At 59.7% G+C, this 9,688-nt stretch overlaps 1 protein-coding gene across 2 annotated transcripts; it reads right to left on the bottom strand.

Annotated features, from left to right (window-relative positions):
* Positions 1-1,832: 1,832 nt before the first annotated feature.
* HAPLN3 (hyaluronan and proteoglycan link protein 3) lies at positions 1,833-9,626 on the bottom strand. 2 transcript variants are annotated; one of them, XM_008491965.2, is made up of 5 exons: positions 8,341-9,626; positions 4,303-4,461; positions 3,641-4,012; positions 2,328-2,630; positions 1,833-2,151 (listed from the first exon to the last, which is right to left on the bottom strand). In XM_008491965.2, the coding sequence occupies exons 1-5, from the start codon at positions 8,678-8,680 to the stop codon at positions 1,871-1,873; spliced, it is 1,455 nt and encodes a 484-aa protein (XP_008490187.2). In that variant the 5' UTR covers positions 8,681-9,626; the 3' UTR covers positions 1,833-1,870. The 2 variants fall into 2 exon arrangements, with proteins under 2 accessions (XP_008490187.2, XP_030312591.1); XM_030456731.1 differs by lacking the exon at positions 8,341-9,626 and adding an exon at positions 5,971-5,993.
* Between the last annotated feature and the right edge of the window lie 62 nt (positions 9,627-9,688).

Raw genomic sequence — 9,688 nt, 5'->3', positions numbered from 1 at the left:
ACCGAGGGGGAAAGAGAGAGATATTTTTAACGGAACAGTTATATTAACAGAGTCGATTTCTTCTTCTTGTTGTTGCTTTTTTGTCATATAAGGAAAAAAAATATATTAAAGACAAACCCACCTTTGTGTATATATATAAAAGAAAAATTAATGTTTTTTTTCCAAGCACCAAAGCAAAGCAAATTAGATCTCAGCATTTTTACTAACCATCCGGTTCCAATTATCTTTGTGCCTTTGGGGACAGGGAGGGGGGCGGGTTTGCAGAGGGCAGGGGGTTAAGTTAAATAATAAAGATTATTATTTTTTTTCCTGATTTTATCCACGAACAATGTAATTATTTCTGTTATTTAATCTCCAGGGTGAACAGCACCTTTTGGGGTTTTGGTTTTGTTTTTGTTTTTTTCCAGAACCCTCCTATTGCTGCAGCGTGTCGGGCCAGGTGGGGAGGGCCAGGGGGGCTGCAGTGGAAAGAAGCTGCAGGAGGAGGGGGGTGAGGGGATGCTGAGACTGGGGGCTGCAGCCCCTCTCTGCTTCCCCACCACCCCACCCCCCCGCAGCACAGCACCCATCTCAAGACAACATGCTCTTTCCAGGGGACCGTGCGGGGCACCAGTGTTCCCTGCACCTATTTATATTTTTGAACATATCCTATTTTGAAAGAATGATAAATAATAAAGAGAGTGAAATCAGAACGGGCATTTGGTCAGTGTTGTGTTTTGGGGGAAAAGGAGGTGTTTGTGTGGGCCGGGTGCAGGTGTCCCTTAGGCAGCGGGGAAGGAAGGGAAGTCTAAACAGAGTGCTCTGGGCTACATGGGACCAGCTCAGCCCCAGACAGAACCCAAGGGTGCAGCCCTGCAGACAACAAAGGTGTGGGGAATAGATGACCTTTAAAGATCCCTTCCAACCCAAAATGTTCCATGATTCCCAAGCCCCAACTGAAAAAGGACCCTGGGGTAGGACATCTCCCACAGTTCAGCTCCCACTCCAGAAGTGTTTCAACCCACATGCCTAAAATCCATCTCAAACCCATCACCAGCAGGAAACGTTTCCCCCCCCAGCTTCCAGTCTTAACACTGGGAGCTTAATTAACACACATTAATGAGCTCCTTGTCAGGTGCCAGGGTGGGCACAAGGCTGAGCTGACAGCAATGAGATGATGCTCAGCCAAGACAGTCCTGGGTGTCCAGCCAGGGATCCCCAATTCCTCTCTCATGCTGGGACAGAGATGGGGACACAGCCACGTTGCTCCAGGGCTTTCTCCTCTGATTTATTAGAAAAGGTCCAGGAAAATACATCTTTTCATAACCAAACACTCAAAGAAGAAGGCACCAGAGCTCAAGTGGAGTCCAGGTGAGGAGCACATGGAGATAAGGCACTGGTGCTCCCATGAGGACAGGCACAACGGCATCCTTCAGTGGGATGAGGCTGGAAGAGGGGCTGGAATCACATGGAGGTACCCGCTCCCTGCCTCTGGCTGAATCCAGCCTCAGCACTCTCTAACCCCACAAAAACAGCAGCAGAACCATCCTGGAAGAGCACGGGGGTGTTGGTGTCCCACTACCAGCACAGGAAGGGGCCAAGCAGGGTTGCAGCAGCTCAGGCACTGCCAGCCTCGCTGGCATGGGGACCATCCCTGCCTGCACCTCGTGCTGGGGACAGCCCCGTGCTGCCCCAGCCATCAGCTGCATGTGCCAGCTGCTCAGCAAGATGTGGAAAATAAAAAGGAAAGAAATAAAATAAAACCAAACAGAAGCCTCTCCCCCACCCCGCCTCCCCCCAGTCACCCCCTAAGCAGCCCTGGGAAACACCCGACACCGGGCACCATTAGGCTGGAAACATCCTCCGGCCGAGAAGGAGCCCTCCTGGTTCCCTATCTCTCCTTGTAGCAGAAGACCCCAAACCTTCCCTTGCTGGGGAAGCCGAAGCTGCGGACACCAGGCTCCGCGGGGCCGCAGTTGGGGCGGGGCTTAGCGATGGGGTAGCGGACGCTGCCATCCGCCAGCCAGCCGGCATCGCAGCGATCCAGCCCCAGGAACTTCCAGGCAGAGTAGAGGTGTCCCACCCGGGCAATCTCGGCCCCCGCATCCTGGCAGCTCTGCTTAGCCTCCTCCAGCGTCATCCCAGCAGGGTGGTCCAGGTAGAAAACCTCTCCTGGGAGGGAAAAGGGAGCATGAGGGGAGCACCAGTGCAGAGCATCCTCTGCCTGGAGCATTGTCACCTGGGCTGAGCCCTGTGCCCTAAGCAGGAGGGAGGACATAGGATGCCACCGATCTGGCACAGCATCTTCCCTGGGTTCCCTCCCACCCATCCCCTGGCCTGGCACCCACCTCTAAGGGCAGAAGAGAAGCAGAAGGCATCAAAGCGGTGGAGGTGCCGGTGGCGGGGGCCGTAGCTGCGGATGCCCGGGGCGAGGTGCAGACCACCACAGGGCTTGCGGGGGAGGCGGATGGGGTACTGCACGGTTCCGTCCGCCAGCCAGCCCGCGTTGCACCAGTCCAGCCCCTCACTCCAGGCCTGGAAGAGCTGGTTGAAGGTGGCAAGGATGGCGCCTTGCTCCTGGCACACTCGCTCAGCTTCGTGGTAGTTGAGGCTGTACTGCCCACGGGGAGGCTGGTAAGGAAACACGATGCCTGGGGGGAGGAGGGATGCTCAGCTGGCTCCGTTGGCAGCCGGTCCAACCCCGGTTCAGCCCCAGCAGGAGCCTCAGGGGTTCCCAACCCATCCCAAATTCAGGCTCTTGGGACTATTCCAGGGTGGCACAGCCCAAAGTTCAGGAGTGCAGGGATGTGACTGCTCAGGGCATGCAGCTGCCAGCAGCGAGTGGCCAGCGACATCTGGTGGCACAGGGGGACAGGGGCTTGGTCTTAGAGACACAGAGACCACCCCTCGTGGGGAGAGCACCAGCATACACAGAGCATTCTGTCAGGGATGCAGGCACCACCTCCACATGGATGTACAGACCACATTCCTGGGATACACAGGCAGTGGTCCCAGGGAGACACGGACCACCCCTGTAGGGATGGAGACCATCATCCTGGGGATGCACAAACCACAGAGACACAAGGACACAGGAAGGTATTGGCCAGCAGCCCAGGACACATGGACCACCAAGATGGGGCTGGATGGACTGTTGTCATGGGATGGAGGGACCATGAGAACACATGGACCACCACCACAGACCACAAGCCACTGTGAGAGGGAGGGCTGGGGGTGGGGCAAGGCAGTGTGCAGGAGCACAGCAACGGGGATGTCCCTCATGCCAAGTGAGCAAGAGGGGTTGGACCAGTCACCATGGTTCATCACAAGGTGCATGCAGACACCCAGAGCTGGGAGGTGATGGGGTGGCTGCTCACTGCAGCACAGTGGGAAGATGGATAGGTAGAGGCAGGAAATGCTGCAGCCACAGGGTCACCCCCAGCTCCAACTCCACAGTAGCATCCCCAGCATCCAAGCTGGATGGATTGCCTTGGGCTCACAACCCACAGACAACCCCAATCCACCACCCTGTCACAGTGCACATCTCAGCCCCTTTCTTCTCACAGTTGGGCTCCTTGACCCCCCTGCCTTGCTACCTCCCCCAAGGGGGGGCTACTACTGGAAAGCCAGGCTCACTGGCTTCTGGTTCCCACTGTGCCCCCACCTTGCAGTTGGAGGTCCACCACATCGCTCTCATCCTCCAGCCCATCGATGACTTCACAGCGGTACTTGCCCTCATCCTGCAAGTGCACATCACTGATGACCAGTGAGGCCTCACGCTGGCTGGCCTGGTGGAGGTGAGCACGGCCCTTGAAGTCCCCAAAGGCCATGTGGGTCTTGCCAATGGCGACCAGTACGTCTTGCTCCTTGGTGTAGTCATCTCGCAGCTTGGACCACTTGATACGGATCTTGCGCTTGGCCTCCTGGTAAGGCTCATAGTGGTAATGGCAGGGCAGGGTGACATTGGCTCCATTGGAGCTATAGATAGGGTCTTTGGGTGTTTCCACCACCAGCCTGGCCCCATTGAAGTAAACATCTGGAGACAAAGAGAGAAGGTGCGAAGTTTGGGTCAGGATGCAGGGCTGGGCAATGTCTCCAAATCTCCGCAGCTGCTCTGCTCCCTCCCTCCAGCCACCTCTTCTCGGCATAAGTCTCCCATGAGCATCTCCCAAGCATCCCTGCAGCACCCTCTCCTTCTCCTCTGGATCACACATACCCCCTCAGAGATGGGTCCCAGCTTCATCAAGAGGCAGAAGGTGGCATTCAGCCCCTCACACCAACCTGACAGCCTCACTTCTCCCCCATCCCTGCCACTCCCCAGTATACCTTTCTCTTGCCCGTTGCCTTTGTCATTCATGACGTGGTTGTAGTAGAAGCCATTGTAGAAGGGATGATGGGAGCCACTGGCCAGCCTCAGCAGGGTGGCCTCCAGGAGCAGCGGGAGCAGCAGCATGGCTGGGGAGTGAGGCCAAACCTGAGCCTGGGCTGTGGAGGAGGAAAGGGCTGTGGTGACCCCCCCAAAATAACCAGGAGGGCCTCAGGGCTGCCTGGCACCTGGTGGCAGCCAAACTCCATGGTAGGACTGCAGGGAGAGGGATGGGAATAGCCAGAGGAGCAGCTCGCATGCCCCCAGGGGCGGGCACAGGCAACCTGAGCTGTAGCCCCAGACTTGCCCCACAACCAGGGCTCCCGGAGCTCCCATCCTCATACTTCCACCTAGGTCACCCCACGCACCTCCGCATCCGCGGCTGGCACCCGGAGCGGAGACGGGGCAGCCTGAGGAAAAGGGATCCCAGAGTGTCCTTTGAACCGGGAGCATTGGGAAAACATCAGGCAGGGGGTGCGGGGTGGGGAGAAGAGGCCGAGCCCCACTGTAAGCCACAAGCTCGGTTTACAGAGTCAACCGAGCGTGCAACCCAGTCGAGGAGGGGAGGAGAGAGCTGGGGGCTGCCTGCGCTGCCCCGGCACTGCACAAAGCCCGGCGGCACCCAGCCGGCCCGGACCAGTACCCCCAGCTCCTACCCGAGGTTGCCACTTGGCACCACAGACACGACTGGTGCTGATCCCACGCAACACGTTTCGTTCGCAAACCACGTCCCCTGGGGTGGGGGAAATTTGGCTGCCCCTCGGCATCGGAGATCCACACTGCCCCGAGCTCTGGGTGCCGCGGGCACCCAAGGGTGCCCCGTATGGAGCTCACCCAGGGCGGTGGCATCAGGATTTGCCGACTTGCGAGCTTTGCCGAAGCCGGCAGAGGGGGCCCGGCACCCGGCAAGCCTCCAGCATCCCCCTTCCAGACGGGGAGGAACCTGACATCTGTGCCCCCTGCCTACACCAGGTTACCGGTGCCTGCAAAGGTGCCCCAGGCCAGGGGGCTGTGGGAGAGCGGGTGCTCACCCCGGCAGGGTCCCTCAGGGGGTACAGTGGTGGTCTCTGGGCAGCGGGGTGTGCAAGCAGCTGCTCTCACCATGGGCTGCTTGCATCCATCCTCTCCTCCCCAGTGGGTGCCACCGCTGACCCTCCCGTCATGGGGTGTAGCCCATGCTTCCCACCCACCGAGGTCTGTGGAGCCGGTGCCGGAGGGTACGGGGGGCACGGGCGGGATGTGCAGCCTTGTCCCGGCAGCCCGGTGGCATCGGTCAGAGCCCGGCAGCCACCGGAGCCCGGCAGGAATGATGCCACGTGCTGCCCGTGCAGGCAGGGAGAGCTCGAAGCACTGGCAACTTCACACCTCGGTTTGGGGGCACCAACCCCGGCCCCCTCTCTGCCCCCAATGCCTTCTACCCCCAGAGCCCAGGGTGTTGGTGACACTCCAGTGTCCTCAGCCGCCGTGCCGGTGAGCACCGTGCCACAGCACCTACTGTGGGGATGCCCGGCACCTCCTGCGGTGATGCCCGGCACCCTCCATAGTGATGCCATCCCTCCACGGCGAGCAGGGTGCCCACCGCCCCGAGGTGCCAGCCCTCCCCAGCCCCAGGGTCAAGCCCCACTCACGCTGGTCGCGGGCAGGCTGCAGGCAGGCGTGCAGGCAGGCTGCAGGCAGATGCACTGTGTTTAGGGCTCTTGCAGGGCTGAGAGGAAGCAGCTCCAGGGCCTGCCTCTTAAAGGGAAACACACGCCTTTCCCAACGCCCTGCTCGCAGCCCGGAGCTGGAGTGGGTGCCCCCGGCTCCCTGTCTGCCCGCTGTGCCCAGGCAATGGTCTCACCATGTGCCCGCACGCTGCCTGCACGCTGCCCACACACCTTGCCTGTAATGTGCCAGCTGCCAGCACTGGCCCCAGCTTGGAAGAGAGAGCTGGGGAGCAGGGTGCTCCGTCAGGGTTGGTGGGACCCTGTGATGACACAGGCAAAGCCCCAGTGAAGCCGTGAGGCAGGGGCAGAAGAGTTGTCTCTTGTCCCACTTCCCAGTGGGGAAACTGCAAGCAGTCCCCCAGAAAATGGCAGTGTCACATGGCAATGTCAATGCACATGGCAGAACCACTATGGCCATGAGCAGCGTGGGGTGAGTCGTCTGTGGTGGGGGGTGGTCTGTGCCCAGGAGACACAGGCAGCACCTGCCTGCTCTGTGGTCCATCAGAGGCCGTGGGGTTCAGCCTCTCTGGGGCCTTCTTGGGGCTGTGGCGGTAAAGCAGAGACATAGAAACCAGGGGAAAAGCTTTGGAGTGCCTGTTTGAATGCATCTGAGGGGGCACTACCTCTAGAGTGCCCTCTGTGCCAGCTCTGGCCAGCACACAAGACAGGCAGCCCCAGATCTGAGAGCCCCCAGTCCAGCCCCTGAGAGGGGCAGCATGGCAGCGGCACAGCCAGGGTTTCCCGGTCCGGTAGTGTCTGATGGGTCTGAGCACATGGAGGAACCATGGACCAGTGTGTGCCCTGACCCAGTGACCCACTGCCCCGGCTCATCCCGTTGCTTTGCCCCCTGCTTTGTTGTTTTATGGCGAGGAAATGAGACATGGGGGCCCCGGTCTGGTTCTTGCTGCAGCCTGGGACGGCGTCAAGCCGGAAAAAAAAAACAACTCGTGCAAAAATAAATCACTACGGGGCTGGCTGTGGGGTAAAAAAGGGCCGGTACCCCTCCTAAGAGTGCCCCCAGCACAACACGCTTGGGGTGAGATCTTGTCTGCCCGCCGCCGGGACGCTGATAGGGAGCAGCCGGCACGGAAACAGCGTTATCTGCCAGCAGCGCCGGCCTGGCAGCTCCCATCCTCCATGGGGAGCTCTGACCAGGGACGGCTGCAGGCTCCGGGATCTAGAGGCACTGCTGGTCCTTGCTCTCCTTTTCCCCACACACCCACCCATCAGGGCCCGCCAGTCCTTCCCTGGAAGGAAAGAGCAGGGCCAGGATGCGGGACCGTGACGGCCGGGCACGCTGCCTGCTTGCCTGCCCTGAGCTAACTGCTCTGCAGCCCACAATGGAGGGGCAATTAGATCTTCCAGCAAGGCAGTTTGGGGCCTCTGTGGTTCCTCCATCCCAGACAAGGGTCCCCACACCCCCCAGCCCTCTTCCATGGCTGGAGGAGGTGGTGGGATGGCATCCTGGCCACATCCCTGCTGCGTCCCCACTGCCAGTTCCCCCCTGCAGCTGTTCACCCAAGTTGTCCAGGTTCCAGCAAGCCAGCAATCAGGATGGTCCCCTCCACCCCCTGAGCTGTGCAGACAGACAGCCCTTTTGGGGCACACTGCTCCTTGGTGTGGTCAGCCTATTGTTTTGGAGTGGAGGAGCCACGCAGTGCCCTGTGCTGCCTGCACTGCCTACACCCCAGTGTTGCCAGAAGCCATCCTCTGACCAACTTGAGGAGGGGAGAAGCAGTGGGAAGTGGGGACGAATGCTTTTGTGCATCTTTTTTCAGCAACAGCTCATGGCCAACATTAGGATGTGTCTCTTCTCTGGACACCCTTCAACTCCCTCCTGGGGAGCAGGAGGCATGGGGAAGGATCTGGCCACTGGCAGCCCTCCAAGGAGAGAGGAATCCCCTTCACTCTTTGCTCTCTCTTGCCTCTCATCCTATTTTTTGTGCTTTGGGGATGATCCCAGCTCTGTTTTCTGCAGAAAATTCGGGTGAAGCCCCAGGGCTGAGCTCCACAAGAGGGACTTTGGGTGGGAGAGTGGGTTTCAGGATGAGTGAGGCTACACAGGGTCAGGGTAGCTCTGACCCAGGAGCACATGTTTGGGGCATGTGTTTAGGGTTGGCTGAGCTTTTGGCTGAATGGGAGCCATAAAAATGTCATCCCTGTCTTCCCCACCTCAAACCCAGGGGCTGACAGCTCCACCGTGGCCCCACCAGAAAGATTTTTCACTGGAAATTGTAGGACGATTCCAGCAGGAACCTGTCACCCAAGGCTCAAAGCAGGGCGGAAACCCACCGTTCCCGGTGGGATGGAGGAGGCTGTGATCCGTGCTGGGCTTTCCGGGTGGAGGAGAGAGGATGCTCTCCCCGACGGCTGCTTCCTGAGGAACGGGCAGCTGGCAGCACCAGCAGCAGAGCCAGCAGGCAGCGGGGTGCCGTCGCTGCAGCGTGCCGGCCCTGCAGCCTTCCTGCTGCCCCAGCAGCTCTGCCGCGTCCAGGAAGAGCATCCGAGGGACAGGGACAAGCCGTAGGGGGTCGCCCATGGCGTGGAGGGCACCCTGACTCTCGCCAACCTCTCTTTCTTCAGGCTTTGAAGGAGGAAGGAAACACCACAGGGCTGAGAAGGGGCTCAGCATCCATCAGAGGGGCTCGCCGAGGGTGGCAGTGGGCAGGGGGAAGCGGTGTCCGGGCACTGAGGATGCGTCCCCGGCTCTGACATACTCCAATCACCGTCCCCATGGAGCCTCTGCTGTGCCCCTGGCTCGGAGCCATCTTGGCTGGACTAGGAGCAAGCTGCTCTTATCTCTGCCCCAGCTTCCCGGCGATAAGGGTGGCACCACGGCTGGAGGTGACCCGGGCTGACTGTCCCCCCCCACCCATCATCGGCTCTAGCTGTGGCTGCTATTTGTCACCAGGCAGCCACAGCCACAATTAATTCAGCCCCATTTCTGCTGCCCAGGGCTGGGACCCACGGGACCAGGCAGGAACCCACCTTGCCCAGTCAAGGCCAAGGGAGGGGATGCAGCCAAGCAGGGTACTGCCAGCAGCAGAAAGGTGAATGGAGGTTGTCTGGTGCATGGAGGTGGGATGCAGGTGGCACTAGGCCACTCATGCCAGCCTCAGGGACCCCCTACCCAGTGTGGTAGAAGACTCTGGAGAGGAGCCAAGCTCCTCTGTCCTGCTCACCCCAGTGCTCCTTCCTTCCCAGGACCCCATCCTTGATGCAGGGGTATCCTGCTCCAGCAGCATCCATCTCCCAGCCCTGCCCAGGGGGGTTCTGATGGGACCATCCCCACTGTTAGCCTAGCAGAACCCATCCCTGGGAGAGCACTGGGGTGCTCCAATTTGGGGAATTTGCTCTGGGATCAAAGTCAAAGGAGGAGACGCAGGATGTGGGGTGCTGATAGAGGCTTCCTCTTCCCAAGCCCCATCCTGCTGTGCTTGGCCAGCTGTGACCACAGGCTCCATTAGCTGCAATGGGGTGGAGGCAGAGGGGAAGATGCACACAGCCCCGGTATCCTTTGTTGTTTGGGCAGGGGAGATAAGAGGGTCTGTGAAGGCAGGAGATGCAGGGTCAGCATGGACAGGCATCTGGAGCTTTGCCAGACCTGCGGGTTTTTGGGATGTGACTCACCAGCAGGCAG

Source organism: Calypte anna, chromosome 10 (genome assembly GCF_003957555.1).
Source record: "Calypte anna isolate BGI_N300 chromosome 10, bCalAnn1_v1.p, whole genome shotgun sequence".
In the NCBI taxonomy this organism is placed as follows: domain Eukaryota; kingdom Metazoa; phylum Chordata; class Aves; order Apodiformes; family Trochilidae; genus Calypte; species Calypte anna.
This window is presented reverse-complemented; position numbering and strand designations above follow the sequence as displayed.

Excerpts from the sequence above, each read along its gene's own strand:
- HAPLN3 (XM_008491965.2), bottom strand. The coding sequence starts at position 8,680 with ATGCTGAGCCCCTTCTCAGCCCTGTGGTGTTTCCTTCCTCCTTCAAAG. Across the intron at positions 4,013-4,302 it reads AGGCAACGGGCAAGAGAAAG|ATGTTTACTTCAATGGGGCC; the intron begins GTATACTGGGGA and ends CTTTGTCTCCAG. Across the intron at positions 2,152-2,327 it reads CTTCTCTTCTGCCCTTAGAG|GAGAGGTTTTCTACCTGGAC; the intron begins GTGGGTGCCAGG and ends TTTCCCTCCCAG.